Source organism: Sarcophilus harrisii, chromosome 4 (genome assembly GCF_902635505.1).
Source record: "Sarcophilus harrisii chromosome 4, mSarHar1.11, whole genome shotgun sequence".
NCBI classification, from domain to species: Eukaryota; Metazoa; Chordata; class Mammalia; order Dasyuromorphia; family Dasyuridae; genus Sarcophilus; species Sarcophilus harrisii.
The window spans coordinates 38,199,947-38,218,098 of NC_045429.1; the positions used below are offsets into that span (position 1 = coordinate 38,199,947).

At 37.9% G+C, this 18,152-nt stretch overlaps 1 protein-coding gene across 2 annotated transcripts in view; it reads right to left on the minus strand.

The window, feature by feature from the left end:
* Positions 1-18,152, minus strand: part of HS2ST1 (heparan sulfate 2-O-sulfotransferase 1) — a 204,350-nt gene that overhangs the window by 32,919 nt on the left and 153,279 nt on the right. For both annotated transcript variants that reach the window (XM_003767323.4, XM_012547588.3), the window contains exon 2: positions 12,663-12,901. In XM_003767323.4, coding sequence (XP_003767371.1) covers positions 12,663-12,901 — 239 coding nt within the window. The remainder of the gene's footprint in view (positions 1-12,662; positions 12,902-18,152) is intronic.

Consider the following 18,152-nt stretch of genomic DNA (forward strand, 5'->3'; position numbering starts at 1 on the left):
AAATTTGGAACACAAAGTCTTACAAAAATGAATGTTGAAAACTATTTTTACATGTGTTTGGAAAGATGATAAAGCTAAGATGGTAAAGCAGCAGGAAGAAGTATAGCTCAGCTCTTCCAACACACATTCTCCACAATGATCCAGAAAATGTAGTAGAGAAAATTCTAATTAGAAAATGCAGAAAAAAACTATTAGTCATTTCCCAGACAAACTTGCCTTCATAAGACAGAAAGGTCTGTGGAAGGGAAAAGTTCATGACCAAACAAAACAGAGCCATAATCACACAAGTTAAAGAGAACAATTCTGACCGTGTATAATTTTAAAATTTTTGCACAAACCTAATATAGCTAAAATCAGAAGAAAAGCAAGTAAATAGGGAGAAAAAAATCTTTTCAGTTAAGTTTCTCTGATAAAGATCTATTTTCAAAGCTATATGGCAAACTGATTCAAATTTTAATAAAAACCATTCCCCAATTGATAAATGGTCAAAGATATTAAGAGGCAAATTTCATAGAAATGCAAATTAAAACAACCCTGAGGTTCTATCTCATACTGATGAGCTTGGTAAAGTTGACAAAAATGGTAAATGACAAAAAACTGAAGAAACTGTGAAGCGATCTGGCTATAAGTAATTTGGAATTATGACCATAAATCTATTATATACTTTTGACCCACTGTTAGGTCAATAAACAAAAGAGATCAAAGAAAGACAAAAAGACCACATATGGACAAAATAATTGGAAATGGAAGGATTATCACCAGGGAATGGTTGAAAAAGTTATAGTACATGTATATAATTTAATACTATTGTGCTATAAGAAATGATGGAGGCAAGGGTTTCAAAGAAATTTAGGGAGACTTCTATGAATTGATGCAAGTGAAGTAAGTAAAACTAGAAGGATATATACAAAAAACTCCAATATTTTAAAGAAACAATTTTGAAAGACTTTATAATCATAATCGAAATGATGACTAACTATAGTGACAGGACTCAAGAATGCTCCAGCACTCTTGAGAGTGAAATGATAGACTCAAAGTAAAAACTTAGTAACTTGGGATGCAGCCGATAGGGAAATTTGCTTCGCTTGACTATATGTGTTTCTAACAAAGATTTTGCTTTTCTTGCTTTCTTAATTGGAAAAAACTGATCTAAAAACAGAATAAATTTAATTAGGGAGGGAAAAAAAGAAAGCCAAAGGTGCAGGCAGCAGATAACAAAATTTAGCTCAATACCCCTGCTGGTTGGTCTCCCTGCCTTAAGGTTCCCCCTACCTCTCATTCTATCCTCCAATGAGTTGCCAAAGAGACTTTCCTAAAATCACAGGTTTGAGTATATAACCTTTATTAGTCAATAAACTCCAGAAACTCCCTATTGCTTCTAGATCTGAATATAAAATCCTATGCTTGGCTTTGAACGCCCTTCCTAAATTGACCTTTTCCTACCTTTCCAGTCTTCTATGTCTTCCTCTCCTCTATACTCTTCAATTCAATGACAATGGCCTCCTGACTGCTCCTAACGTAAGATACTTGATCTTCTAAGTTTGAGAAATTTCAAAGCCTAAATAAATCCCATGGCTGGAATTCTCCCCCTTCTCATCTCTTTATCCTGGTTTCCTTAATGTTTTGAGTGTCAGCTAAAATCCCACCTTTTACCAGAAGCTTTCCCATATCATCCATAATGTTAAATGTTTTCCCTCTGATAATCTCCAATTAATTCTGCCCATGGCTACTTGCATGTATGGAGTCTCTCTTCTGAGATTGTGAGGTTCTTGGAAACATGGGTTAGCTTTTACTCTGGTTTCTCCCAAAACAGCACAGCACAAGGCACATAGTAGGTACTTAATTAAGTGTTGGTTGCCTGACTAGATGAAGTCAGGGATAACACTGGAAATACTGGCTTGAGGAGAAGAAATTTAACAATGCTCTGATTCAAAGGGAACTTTCCTGCTATGACTGAGATAGGCTGTAAAGAAAGATGTTCCAGAAGGGGTCGTTAGCCAAGGTCCATGAAAAGAGATGTTTTTTATGGCCAGCCTAGAGCAGAACCAGTGTATAAGTGGTGATTTTGTCAGATTTTATAACTAGAGCTGAGCCAGATCAGCAAGTAATCAGGCAGGAGACTTTTAGAGAAACCAGGCAATGAAGGAGGAGTCACTTAAAATTTTGGTACTAGCTGAATCAGTAAAACCAAGACTAGAAAACAACTAGTGTTGTTCCACTAAGAACCTAGAACGCTTTATTTCAATGACATCAAACTCAAAATTCTGATGACTTGTTAGAAACAAACAAATAAAAAAGCTTTTTTTCTGACCACCTAAAAGGGTGGGAATATCAGCTTGACTACCCTTCTGGCCAAATTCCAATTGGCTAATTGCTATCTATTAAATGAGTACTACTATTAACTTGGGTAATTACTATCTACATTATTCCACTCACTCCTACTCTTTCATTTCCTTAAAATAAACATCCCTTATGTGGCTTGTTATAAAACTGCTTTATAGGATAAGAGTAAGTAAGAAAGGATAGTTCCCCGCTGTAAGGAGGAAAAATGAGCAAAATTTGAATGAAAGGCTAGAAGATTTGGGAGAAGACAACTCCTTACTTCGTGAATGTCTGAACAGATGCCGCTAAAAGGAAATGTTTACAATGAATAGGAAACATTGTACTTTCGTCCAAATCTCTGAGTGAAAGCTGGGTAGGGGATATTAAAAAGGAAATTAAAACAAAAGAATACACTGTTCCAACCACCCCTCGTGCCCAACACAAAGGCTACAAAGACAAACCTATTCCCTCTACTTTCGCAGATAAGGGCCAAGTACAGATAAGTTCAGAGGGAAACAAATGACAAGAGAGAAACTCCTGCTGTTGAATCCCACTAGGAGGGCACAGAAGCCATTTTTCTGGGCTGATTGACCATTGTGAAACGGTCAAGAGAAAGCGGCGGTACTCTTTCTCCACCACTGAGAATCCATTTTTATTTGAGGCCAGAACAAACTCCATTCCCTCCCTGCACAAGAAGACTGGGCTCCAATCTGCTTCCCTCTGGAAACCTGTCTGATAAGCAAGTTTCATCAAGCAAACCGTTCCCCTCCTTAATTCAATGTCACACACAGGAGAGAACCAGACAACGTGGGAAGTCTGTAAGAGACCGAGGCTTCTGGTTCTGGCCCCACATTCATTCCCTGTATGCTCAGAGCTACTTCTCCTCAGACTTGCCCAACCTTGCTCTCCACCCACATCTCCCACAGTGATTGTGGACTAAGCACTCTGTCAACTAAAGGGGCTAAGAGATGACTTAGGATAACAGAAAGATGAACTTGTCCCATCTACAAAGCCCACTTCCTTTCTCCCCTACCTCCTCCTGCCCAGATGGCGAGTTCTCTTAAGGCAAGGATAATGGACTTCATTTCTATCCCTCCCTCTCCAAACACAGCAGGCGCCAAAAAAGGTCTGTCTAAAAGAACTGACCTGAAAAGTCTCAGAGGACGGTCGCCTCCTTGACCATCCCACACCTCCCCACCCATTTTGAGGCAGAGCATACAATCATACTATGTTATCTAGAAAAATGCTTTCTTGCTTATTTGTCAACTCTTATTGTACAGTTATGATTTGACTCCAAGAACTTTCATGGCAAAGATCCTGGAGTAACTTACCATTTCCTTTTCTGGGTAATTGTATAAATAAGGAACTGAAGCAAACAGGGTGAAGTGATTTGCCCAGATTCACCCAGCTTTTGCAAATTTGAGGCCAGATTTGTACTCAGAGAGATGAGTCTTGCAGATTCCCAGCCCAGTCTATCTACTCACTGCACTACCAAGCTGCCCCCTTATTCATATATTAACTGAGCTTTCACTTCCTCAGATGAACTACAAAGTAAAGTCCATAAATTCTTCTGCTATAAGGAAGCTGGCAGCTATGCTGCTCTTCAAGGCACATTGGTTAAGCCTATCCCCATAATATGGTGGAATTAATAGCTAAATGTGGAAATGCGTGAGACTGTGCTCCAAACACCTGATGGAACAGAAATCAGAGCTGAACCAATCTAATCTTTTACAGATGAGGAAGCTGAGGATTAGGGAGCCTGAATGACCTGCCCATGGCCAGGCAAGTAGCAACTGATTGCTTGTTTTCTTTTCTGACCTTTAAGGCATTTTGGATCAAACTTCACAATAATTAAAAAAAAAAATTTCCATTAAATATGGCAGAGTAAGTTAGCCAGTTCTGTACTTCTAAACTTTTTCTTTCAGTTTCTAAACAATTTGTTCTGAGAAATCTGACATTTAGAAAAGGATTCTTCTGTGCCAGCCCATTGCTTTGGAGTTTATTTGCCTCCATCCTTTGCTCTCACCCAACTTTCCAACAAAGTTGTTTCAGTGAGACAAGGGGGAACTCATAAGTTTTGAGTGCTGGCAACAACTAGGTGATTGGCATCTGTGTGCTACATGATACATGTAATGACTTTGAATCCTTAGATCCTGACCCAGCTCTTTGAAAAGAATCTAGCTGCTAACTGGCAAGACTTGCTATAAGTGTTCCAGCTCTCCTATTCATATACATTCTTATTTTTGAGATGTCACGAATTAATCTGACATGCTTCTGAGCTTTCGATTTAGCTATTTAAATAAACAAAAAAGGCCAGAGAAGGCATTTTTCTTTAGGAAACTCAAATAGCCCTGGGCTGCTTTCTTGTTTGGTTAATAAAAATATGACTAAATTAAGTTTGGTAAGAAATGCTGAAATCTTAAATTGTATATAGAAGACCTTAGAGAGTGCTAGGTAAATTCTGGACAGTAAAGGACCCTATAGGTTAGACAAAGAAAGCAAAATATCCTAAGACTGGGAGTAAAATCATCATGGATTTGAAAAAGCAAGAGAAATAAGCTTCTTCACAACATTTCCCTGACCAATGTCATTTCACAGAAATGTCTTTAATAAATTAAGACCAATCAAATCAAATCTAATCTCCTCTACTTTTATTGTAGTCAACTCTCCGAGGTACAAATTACACCGTCTGCCAGAGAACTAATCTCTAATAATGTTTCACCTAAAACTTTGCCCCCAGAACGAAATGATATTTGGTGAAGCGTCCTTGGGAAAGTGAGAATCAGGCCTGCAATCAGGAAGACTCATCTTTGTGATTTCAAATGTGTCCTCAGACACTCGGCTAGCTGTGTGACCCTGGGCAAATCACTTCACCCTGCCTGCCTCAGTTTTCCTCGTCTGTAAAATGAGCTGGAGAAGGAAATGGCCAACCACTGCTGTATCTCTTCCTGGCACTCATGTAGCAAGTACTTGGAGGTTTGCAGAGCATTCTCCTCACGACAATCCTGCTCAGCAAACAATGGCCATATCCTGCTACTTCTCTTGCCAAAAAGGGGACCAAGACACTGGAAATCCAGTGAATCATTATCCATGGGCACACAGAAGACCCAGGCCAGAGACAGGCTTCCTGACTAAGTCCAACATACCATACAGCCATTTAAAACAGGGAAAACTCCAAAAGGCTCCACCCCCTTTCCGTGCCACATATTCTTTCCTAAAACTAAGAATGACCAACAAAAATCAAACTGATATTCCTTCACGTTTAATGAGAGGTCATATTGACAGAGGAAAATAACTTCATGAAGAACAACCATTATTTATAGAGCACTTTTCCACTGAAGGCACTATGCTAGGTGATGGGGATAGAAAGCATGGACGCAACTTTCTCTCTCAAGATAGTGATGCATGTGTGTGTGTATTTATATATGCATACTTAATATCACACTGTTATATTAATAATTATTAGTTTGTGATCCCACTCTTGAAACCCAGCTCCTAAAGAGATCAGTCAGCCCCTGAAGGGCATGGCCTGAGTAAGCTTTGCTCCTAGGAAGGACCTCACATAACTGGGAGACCTACCCAAAGTGCTGGAAGCAGCTGAGTTTCCTGATCAGGCCAGTTCTCAGCAGGAGGAGCTGAAAACTTTAGCCCACCTCCTCATTAAATATCCACTCCTCAGGGTTGTTTTCAGTTGCTAGGGGAGCTCCCTTTCAGAAAGAATTTAAAGGCAGTTCAAGGTCTCACAAGGTGCCTTTGGTTATCAAGAAAAACCACTTTATTGATTGCTGACTAGTCTAATTAATAAATTGATTACTAATTAGCAAGAAACTCTGTCTTGGGGCTTTAACTGGTCAGACACACACACACACACACACACCAATTACTAGTAAAGACAAGAAGAGACTCATGAGGCTGGCAATAAATTGGCTCATCATCACTGTCTACAAAGTGTACACATTTAATTCCACTCAATAAACATTTATTGGGCACTTACTATGTGCATGGTCCCAGGCGAGGTGCTAGGGGGGATGCGAAGGAGAATAAGTCACTCTAATCACTTGACAACATTAGCCTTGCTGCCATCTAAGAGACTGTTTGAAAACGTGTGGCCTTAATAACGGCTCTAAGTTTATGGGCCTTCCCTGACTGACAGGCATCCTCCCCTTAAGGAGTATCTTTGGGACTTGCTGCATCTTGCCCAGAGCTAGGAGTATGAGCCACTAGGTATACACAAGGAGGTTCCAGTCTGATTTGCTGGTTTCCTAAAAGGCGTTATAATGGAGGGCAGGAGGTTTGTTTTATTGGGGAATGCTGACAGCAGAACTAATGGCAAGAGGCAATTCAAAATAAGGCTGGTGTATAAGAAAGGAGCTTGTCACCAGTCCCATCGCCTGAAGCACATTTTTGTGATGTATTTCAACAACTGTCATCCTTCAGGAAGATCCATTATGGGGAAAAAATTCTTGAAATAACCTTTTCTAAATAAATATATGAACATCCATGAACTTTTGCTTTGTTTAGCAATAACAAGAATTAATATTTACATGGTGTTTTAAGATTTTCAAAAAGGCTTTATATGTAATCTCATTTGATCATTTAGGAAAATAACACATAAATGGTATTAGAGCAAGACTAATTTCCCAATAGATCAATTCTCATTACAACTGAGCATGAGAGAAGATTTTGGTTGTAATCACAATGATGTACAGGAATGGACAATTATGAAACTTGTTCTCATGGAGAGACTGAGGGATAATATAAACACTTAATGATTTGGAGCAGGAGGCTGAGATCATTCTCTCACAGTGAATCCTCAGAAAGACACTGGCAAATTGAAACTGGGAGTGATTTATGAATACCAGAAGAGCAAAAATCATACTATGTAATAATCCTAATAATAGCTGGTGTATTAAGTAGATAAATGTGACAGTGTCAAAGACGCAGTAAAAGCAAAAGGTCTTATGACATTTCATGTTGTTGCTTTGTTTTTTAAAAGAAATTCAGCGAAAGCAAAGCCAACTCGATTAATCCTTAATCAGCTTAAGACACACTACTTCCCTTCTTTTAACAAATGATAAGTTACAAATGGATATGGTTACATAAAGAACCAACTACAATCAAAATTTTCCATTGCTGTTTTCTTTTCATTTTGAGGCAAATAATTGATTTTTGTTTGTTCTGCTAAAACAAAATTTACCAATTAAATGTATGAGTAAGGTTAAGAGAAAGTAATTTTCAAATAATGAGACATCGATCTGAAGGAAGAAGAGGTAATGTTATCAATACATAACTCATTTGGCATATGAATTACTGTATCTGCCACAGCCTTGATGATCTGCCTGAATTCATTCTCAGGCTATCATGTGCACCATAGTGGTTCTGTGCCACCTGCATGCTTGTATGTATATCACATCCAAAAGGGCCTAATCACCAGCCATTTGTGGAATTGAATTAAAGACTAGCTCAGTGGAGAGACCAATCAGGAAGCTATTTACAAGTTGTTATTTATTCATTTCAGTTCACTTCTCACTCTTGGTTGACCGCATTTGGGATTTTCGTGGCAAAGATACTGGGGTGATTTGCCCCCTCCTTCACCAGCTCATTTTACAGATGAGGAAACTGAGGCAAACAGAATCAAATGACTTGCCCAGGATCACACAGCAAGCATCTGAGGCAGCATTTGAATTTAGGTCTTTTTGACTCCAGGCTCTACACTCTCCCCAGCTTTCTCTATTTATTTAAATTTATTAAATTTCCCAATATATTTATTGATAATAAAGATCTGGAGAAAAATGCACATGGAGAATAATGCAAAAATTGCTGTGAGCCAGAGGTATTCAATGCAAAGTTCATGGGTGCTGGGTTGCCCATCTCTGCCATTATAATCTAACTGAGAAATATTTAACAAAATAAAAATATAAGGAAATACAGATTGACTTCTATCTGTGGTCTTCAGGGATCCTTTGGTATGGTTCAAGGGCCCTTATTTTTGTTTGACTTTGACACAAATGACCAGGAACTGAAAGGATTTCTTGGGCCACTGACTAACCTGGATGATGAAGAGAGGGATGATTTCAGGACAATTCTGAAGAAATTAACAGAAAGAGAGAAGTATCGCCTAAGATCAGGTTTGAAGAGAAAGAGAATTTGCTTAAGACCAAGAGGAGTCAAAATTTGGAGCTGCCAGCCAGGGGCTAACTGTAGGTGACTGACTTCAACTCTTCCAACCTTTAAAATGAGCTGTAATAACTCCTCTCATTAGGGAAGGATTGTTTGGAGGTAAAAAATAAGGGATATAAAATGAGGTAAGTACAAAAGCTTTTCAAACTTTTGAGGGCAGGATAAGTGAAAAGATTCAGAGAACCTGTGTTCAAATTCAGCCTTGTCCACTTACTACTGGTGTGAGTGTGGAGAGGTCACTTCATTCTCTCACAGTTAGACAGAGTTGAAATGATTGAATGACAATATATAGGTTAACAACCCTCCTTTTACTAACAATCTCAAATTACCTGCATCCTGGGGTGAATAAAGTCACCACTGGACACAGGTTGGAAACCTAGGTCTTAACAATTCAGAAAACATTGGCTTAATTAAATATATCTCATTTTCTTTAATGTCATTTTGAGAGAGAGAGAGAGAGAGAGAGAGAGAGAGAGAGAGAGAGAGAGAGAGAGAGAGAGAGAGAGAGAGATGGACAGCTTGAAGGATTGTTTTTTTTTTTTTTTTTTTTTAATAGTAAAGTTAAGTCCTTAAATAATGTATTTGGTCTTTGTATGGACAAATCTGAGCCTTCCCTGTTTCTGTTGCTAAAGTAATTTCTTAATTTAAGATTAGCTCTTGTATCTATAGCTCTTAACAACATAAAAAGCATGTCTTGAAGTCATCTGTACTAATGTTTCCCCCAGCTGCCCCACAAAGCTATATTCTAAGTGTTATTCTGTATTCAGTTCGATTGCTTTTATGCTTCTTTCCTACTGCTTGATTTTATTTTTTTCTACAACTAACAAGCTATTGAGAGAAAAACAGAAGCTTCTTTTCAACCAAACGAAATTAGGAAAATGTATGAGCATAGGATACCTATAAATGTCATATTTAGGCTTTTCTGTCAATTTATGCTTTTGAGATAAAATGGTTGATGCCATTGCCAGCCAATCAACTCCAACACTGGACAAAAAGGAAGTCCTTACAAAGGGATAATGGAGCTAAGGGGGTGATGCTAAACAACGGAATGGAGGGAATCTCCAAATGGTTATATGCAGGCATTAGGAGAGAGCTCCTTTAGAAACAAGGACTCAGAGAATCAGTAATGCAAATGGATTGAAAACCTGCTGAACACCATATAAAAATCAGATCCTTGGTGCACTTACCCTTGAGATATGTGACATTACATAATGTATAGTTTTTATGACCCACTTAGCTAAATAAGCTCGTGTTTCTTTTCATTTAGCAGATTTATTTGGTTTGGCGGAGGGCGGTAGATTTTGGTGACGGGAACGGGAGTGACTGAGAGCGCAGTTTGCAGCAGCCAAGAATAACAGGGACAGATGACACGCCATAGACGACCAGGCTTGGCAAACCGCTCCCTGCCAAAGCAGGTCTCTCTTCCCCTTCTGGGCCACTGCTATTCCAATCTTCCGCCTCAGCATGGAGAGTGTACTTGGGCCAAATTGTGTGATAAGCGTTCATTCTGTTATAATGAAACAACTGCAACTCTCTTTTCAAACAGAGAAAATGTCGTCCTAATTATGGGACTGTTATCAACAGTTTCTTAATAAGACCACTGTTAGAAGGCACCTGGCTCCAAAGGAGTCCATTCAAACAGGACGTTTCAAAGTTTGGGTCCGTCTCTTTTCATTCTCTTATATAAATGCTTAAGAGTATTGAAGGAAAGAGGGAGCAGCTAGGTGGTATAGTGGATGGAGCATTGGAGTCAAGAGCACTGGTGTTAAAATCCAGCCTCAGACACTTAAGGAGTATGTGACCTGATTGTCTCCTGCCACATCCCCCATCCACGTCCTCTCCCAAAAAATGTATTGCCAGAAAGGAAAGGCAGTGTGAAAGAGTTCTAGTCCAATTGTGTGAAACTCAAATAGAAATGGGGGCTACGAAATCATAAGTAAGGATCTCTGTGGGCTGCAAAATGAATTAGTTTTAAAATATGGTATTATCAGCATTTTATTGTATTCTTTTTTTATTCTGTTAAAATATTTCCCAACTCCATTTTAATCTGGATCAGGGGCACCTGGGAGTATGGAGGACTAGTGGTGCTTGGGGAAACGTTAAATTCTAAGAATGTTTGATTGCAGAGAGGCCACTGACCTGCAGGGCAGAGAGGTCTCAGATCCAAGTCACTGTCTCTTTATTTGGGGCACCATTCTCAAATGGAATTGTCCAAAAAAAGGGCAAAGATATTTGCACAACTTTTGGTTCCATCAAGTCAGATCATAACACAGGAGGAATTAACTTGACCAACAATGTTAAGTGTATGTTTTTACTAACATCCTATTTATCACTGGAATGGATAATTTATATTTAATTTGCCAGTTTGATAGGGATAACGTGATAATTCAATGTCATTTTCATTCTAATTGAATTTATTGCTAAAAAGGCTATCTGAATTTTCTGAGGTGGTTTACCACATGCATTTTTTTATTTGAAAACATGACACTTTATTAAACATTTTCCTACCTTTCTTAAAATCAAACCATTTCATCATTCAACAATACTTACTGAATTAAATGCTTTGGAAGACAAAGGGTTTCCCATAATTCAATTAATTCAGGGTCTGGATGACCATCTGTTAGGGATGATGAAGACAGAAATGGCTCCATTTTTTAGCTACAAAGATTACAACACTAACTAAGTTGTAAAGGAGTTGAAATGTTTAGGGTAGAAGAAGTGAATTCATTCCTACTACAGTATGGCTTGAACTCCATTAAAATTCCCTTGAAATCTGAGATTTTATGATTACATAGACACAAAAGATTAAAAAGATATAATTTCTGACCTCCTAAAGTCATTCACAGAAATCAGTAGAAGTTGAGCTGAAATGGATGAAGACAGTTACAAATCAAGTCACAATTACTGCCCAGAATCTTCCATATATGCATTTTGTAGATGTATTCTACAAATAAAAACTATTTACATCATTAATTAATTCACAGTGACTTGTATTACATTCTATCAGGTAGGAACCTGGTGATAAACTACCTGTCTGAGGACCAGTTAAATTTCTAAATTTGAGACGCTCATCACTAGATTAAATGGCAAACCAGTCCAGTATCAAAGGAATATTTATTAAATGAATATTTTATTTTATATATATTAGCAGAGTACATTTCCCAATTAAATATCCTTCAGCAAAGCTGCATGTTATTTCACAGCACCAAAATGGAGGTTACATAACTGGTTCTAGTCCACAAACATGATAGCTAGACCCACCTGAAATGACTGAACAACAAGACCAGCAAGCCAACCCAGCATAGTTATAGACCCTTAATAAAAGACTTATTATTATTATGTAATGATAAAGATGACAATAATGTTAACATAATGTGACTATGATACCTATGCAACTAAATAATAAAAATAACTGAAATTAAGCAGGGGCAGGATAGGTAGCATTTCTATGCTTCTTGTGTTTGCAAAGATCTGCAAAGTGGTTTACATGGGTTGTCTCATTAGTCCAAAACCTCCTGGAAGTCAAAGGCCAGGTCTTCTTTCCACCTTTCTATCCTCAATGCCTGGCACGATGCCTTGTACCCAACGTGGCTAAATAATGCTTGTGGACTAGAATCGATTTATTATATAACCTCTGTTTTGGTGCTGTGAAATAGTATGCAGCTTTGTTGAAGGGCACTTAATTAGGGAGTTTACTCTGCTATTATACTTAGAAAACAACACATTCAGTCCACAAATACTTTTATTGTGCTGTTCAGTCCACTCAGTGGTGTCTGATTCTGCGATGCTTCTTGGCAAGGACACTGGAGCGATTAGCCACTCCCTTCTCCAGCTCATTTTACAGATGAGCAAAGTGAGGGGAGAGAGACTCGCTGAGGGTCACACAGCTAACAAGCGTCTCTCAAGCAGACGAGTCTTCCCGATTGCCTGCCCAGTGCTCTAACGACTGGGACACCATTTGACAAAACTCCTACTAGGTGCAAGACATAATCATGGGTGCAGCCCAGGCCACAAAATTGTACAAGTAACAGTAATTGTCCCGAGAGCCAGAAGAGAGAAAGAATGTACATTTCTTCCAAATGAGATGCTCCTTGAGAGCAGGGCTGGGAACAAAATCCTCAGGAACACACACATCAATGGGCAGTGTACTCGGAGCTTACCTGATCTTGCAGGGACATCACTGGATTATTTTTGGTGGTGTTAATGTGGAGGACGTGGTACTTATTCTTTGCACAGAGGTCATAGGCAATGTTGGTAAATGAAGTGCTTGCAGTTTTAGGGACTCTGTTATAAATGATCACCATGTCTTCCTCCTCATCCAGAGCTGCATCCGGCCGAGGACCATCCATCGTATGCCTCTGTTCGATTTCACGCACTTCATGTCTTGCAATAGCCCTTTCTGTAACAGAAAACAGACATGGGATAAGATTTTACATCTCTGGACAAAAAGACAAAACAGAGAATGCTGGGAACAACAAAAGGGAAGGTGGCTGCACAGAGGAGGTCAGAACAATTAAACATTCGATCTTCTTTATCAAAATTCTCTCAAGTAGAAAGATGCTCTAAGCATGACTTTTGATTTTGTATCTCTTTAAAAATCTCAAACAAATCACCTAATTAAAAAGGCTTTAAATTGAAAAGAATGAGACAAATCACTAGATATTAATAAACCAAAGTAGATAACAACATGGAGTGACCGGAGTTTAGCAAAAATAGAAGAAGATACCAACAAGTTCAAAGTAAACAAAAATCAAGAAAATTGGGAATTCTAAGGAATAAAACCTATGGCTTAAAGCGTTTAGAGACAAATGAATAAAACATGCATCTGACAGAAGATGAATCTGAAATAGTAACATGAGGAGGCAAATTTTACTTTACAAGCCAAGATTGAATAGGATAAGACCCACAATTTAAATATGACATTGAAAAGATGAACCTTTTCAAAAGAAAGAGTGAAAAGGTAGATGGGATGATGATGTGCCTTGAATCACCTCATTATTGAAAAGGGCCACATCTATCAGAACTGATCATTGTATAATCTTGCTGTTGCTGTGTACAATGATCTCTTGGTTCTGCTCACTTCACTTAGTATCAGTTTATGTAAGTCGCTCTAAGCGTCTCTGAAATCAGCCTACTCATCATTTTTAATAGAACAATAATTTAATATTCATATCCCATAATTTGTTCAGCCATTCTCAAACTGATGGGCATCCACTCAGTTTCCAGTTCCTTGCCACTACAAAAAGAACTTCTACAAATATTTTTGCACATGTGAGTCCTTTTCCCTTTTTTATGATCTCTTTGTGATACAGGCCCAGTAAAGTCACTGCTGGATCAAAGAGCATGCACAGCTTGATAGCCCTTTGGGCATAGTTCCGAATTTCTCTCCAGAATGTTTGGCTCAGTTAACAACTCCACCAACAATGCATTAGCAGGACAATAATTTCTTAAACTGACTTAAGAGTAATTTCATCTTTCAAAATTTAGAGGAGTATCAAGGGAAATTTGTAATCTGGAGGTGCCACATGATAAAGTAAAGATTTCACTGAAACTAGAGCCAGAAAGATGTGGGTTTGAATCCCTTCCTCTCCATAGATTCTTAATAGCTGCATGATCGTGGGCAAGTCCTTCAACCTCTCTGTGCCTAACCTTTCACGCTTGTAAAACATTGGTGTTGGAATCAGTGCCTTTTAAGGCCTCTTCTATTTCTAATTGCCTAGAACTAATTGTCTGCTTTGGATGGAAATAATGGGAACTTCAGGAAGAAGTAACCAAGTCATCTAAAATCATGTAATGAAAAAGGAGAGAAAAGTCTGGAATAATGTCCAGGAAATTTTTCTTTTCCTGTTTTGCTATATGTATAGAAATGCTTGTTTTATTCAGAAATTGTTAAATTCAGAATAAAATAAATTCTTTTCTTAAAGAGGAAAAATATGAGTAGGCAGTAGCATAATTTAAGTGAATTTAGAGTTAGTTGAATAGCCAGATTTAAAGAGTAACCAACCATTAATGATTTGATAGCTTACCATCATAGAATAACACGTTTAATGTTCAGAAGAAGCCTTGTGAAACCCAATCAAGTAATTTTGCAAATGGGAAAATTGAGAACCAGTGAGGTTAAGTGATAGAATCATGATATATTACAGATTTAGAGCAGAAATGGATCTCAAAGACCTTATAGCTCAACCCACTCATTTTAGAAGTAAGAAAACTATGGTCCCCACTGGTCAAATGATTCAACAGGGTCATAACAGAAGTATAGAAGAGTGGAGGGGACAATAGAACCTAGATTATCGATTCTGAAATTTGCTCTACTTTAGTAGAACAGCCCAGTTTTCTGGGCTTCATTCTGTACTGAACAAGATTTTTATCAGTTGATTTGACGAAAAACACATATGGGACTCTTGCATGGCAAAGAGAATCAATATGGTTCAGTACTGGTAACATTAATTGTGTAGGACACATAGCACAGAGCTTATTAAGTGGTTGGGATGTTTCATGATCTTAGAAAGTTGCATAAAGACAGAATGCTGTGTTGACTTGAATAGTTCTGCCTTATTTTAGTAGATATTTTATTGGAGGGGAAAATAAGAAAAGAAAGAGGGGAAACATAAGGAAATTGTTCTGGTTAGTAAAAGAGTAAATCTTCCAGACATTAAGACAGGGGTAGCCTGGGGCACAATTTCCCTCTACCAAAACTGAGAAGAGCAATTAAAGAGGTGTCAATAGTTATTTCTGCATGTTTACTTGCAGCTTGCAGCATTTGGGCCTTTTTCAATGTTCCCTAGTATTCTAAGAATCTTATACAGCTCCTGTTCATGTATCTAAAGCCCAAGCTTCAGCATCAACTTTGCAGATAGATGTGCAAACGCCAATTTAGACTTCAAGTGGAATGTTAAGTAAAGTAGACTCAGAAAACCCTCTTAGGCTCCCACAAGCCACTTCACATGAACAAACAATTTCTCAAACTTGAAATTGTTCTCTAACACAGAAGGGCAACCAGCCAGCATAGAACACAAGTGCAAAAATGACCTGTGAATTTTGAAAACAGAAACTAGGATAGGGTTAAAAGGGTTTTAGGGTTTGCCATTAACTACAATTTTTTTTTGGGGGGGGGGGCAGAAGCGGGGGAGAACATGGAAAGGCACAGTAAGGACAGCCAGGATTGTCATCTGCAGGCTGGAGGGAGCAACCACATCCATGAGGTCTCAGATCCCCTAAAGAGAGTACGGGAACAAAGATGTCAAGTTGACTGATTAAAATTTAACTGTCCTTCAGTTTGATGACAAATGTAAATGTGCCCTTCAAGTTCTAAGAGAAGAAACCAAATCCTCACTTTAACCAGCAGTTCTGGATGTCAACAAATATTTACTAAGAATCTACAAAGAACCAGGCCCTGGACTCAGCTGTGAAGAAAGAAAGAAACAATTGCTTTGCCCAGAGAGCTTACTTTCTCTGAGGGGAATGAGACCCATTACGTACATATATGTATATAAAGGATACAACAAGGTAAGGAGCAGAGTGCTTTGTTCCTTCAACCTCAGTCTTCTCATTCCAAGTGCTACCTGTCTATATGTGTTTGATTATGATGAGGATCTCACATTTTTCAATTGTCCCAATTCAGTCAAATTAGTATTCTCCAATGCCTAAGTGTTGTCCCACTAACAGAGGTGTAAGAGGCTTGAGGGCAATTCATCTATCTTTCCGATAAGGCCTAAAGGAATAGAAATACACTAAATTGCCCTAGAGCTAGGGTATCTGCAGCCACATGGTACAGTAGATGAAGTAATGAGCCTGAAATCAAAAGACCTGCGTTCAAATGCACTTACTGGCTGTGTGACACTGGGCATATCACTTAACCTCTGCCTCTGTTTCTCAAACTGTAAAATGGGAATAATAGCACCTCCCTCCTTAAGGTTATTGTGAGAATCAAAAGAGATAATGATGAAATGCTTAGCTGCTTGTTCCTCTTCATGGATTTGCAAGGACTTTGGGGATCATTTCAGCTAAACAGTTCATTCCACACATGATGAAACTGAGTCCCAGAGAAATAAAGTGATTGCTCATAGACTAATTATTGTTAGAAATGGGGATAAAATACAGGTCAGAATAAGAAGTCTTCTACTTAAAATGACAATTGCCTATATCAATACAAGTATTTTTTAAATGTCTCTCATAAACAAACTAGGGAACTAGCTACATAGCTAAGCCTACATGAAAAGGCTGTAAAACCCATTCTCAGTTTAATTTCCCAAGAAAATTCCCTCCACCAACTACTGAACTAGTTTCTTCAATTTCCACTTTGAACAGAAGCAGCTACTGATTCATGGGCTGAATAAATATCTTCCAGTGGTACTGAAATGCAGTACCCTACCTGGAGTTCAGGAGACAGATTTCTGAAGACTAGACCATTACCTATTACTTCACAAGGTTTAGATTGACTCTTCAAGATAAAACACTGGGATATTATAACCATCTATCTATGTCTTGGAACTGGTGCCATAATGATTTAATTCACCATGCATTGAGGATGCCAAAGGACAGTGGATATAGAATTTTAAAAACTTCTTTCCTAAACTCTTCCAGATATTTATAGCATGAAATAGTTCTGGTGTTATAGCAAAACATACTGCTTTTCTACCAAAGGGACAAAACAATGTTGGTGGCAGCTGACAGACAGGAACCTCTCCTAGAGCAGCCCAGATGGGCGTGAAATTGCCTTTAAACGATTCATGTAACTCTCAATTGACGATTCAGAATCTAGTCTTGCCCATTTGTCTGAAAAGAGGGATTGAAAAAAAAAATTATGTGGGGTTTCATAAGTGACTTAACCAATTTAGATTTCAGGGGACGTGACTAAAGGTCAAATACAATTTAAATCATTTTTTATAATTACTTCATCAGCTTGTAAAACTGCACATGCTCTAATAAATATTTTCAGAATGATGATTTAAGAACTACACCCAATGCATGAAATAAAAGTATTAAATAAGCAGGAAGTCTCCAGTTTCTGTCTGTTAAGAACTTGTGGCAACTAATATGATTAAAAAAAAAAATCTGGTCCACAAAATATTACATGTTAGAACTGATCAGTATCCTTAGTTTATTATACACTTTAATAAACTGTTTGCTCTGTTGTAGAATTTGGATCTTTTCCTTAAATAACACAATAAATTCTGGATAATTATTAAATCCTCACTAGTGAAGTGCCTTTAACTGTTGCCTTTTCACTTATATTAAATAAGTATATGGATTATCATTATTATGTAATGAGGAAGGTTAGAAATGTCAGTTAAGAGAAGGTAGCAAATGCTCTTTTTAGTCAAGAACTGGATAAAAATTTTATTTAATTTCCTCTGTGAAAAAAAGACAATGAATAAAAACCCTTGACTGATGTAATAAAGGATTTGGTGCAAATGAACTCATTGTTGGGCTCTAAATCTCTGACCCTACTACCATCTTTAGCTAGTCCATCAGACTTCATGGTAAATAGAAAAATGAGGACACATATGAAAAATTCATTGCTTTTTTTTTTTTTTTTTTTTGGGAAAACAGTGATGGTGTTTTCCACATACACATATACTTGGGTCAGTATTTTATTGGTTCTAATTCTTTTGATTCAATCTGGTATGTATTCTTTGACTAGAATT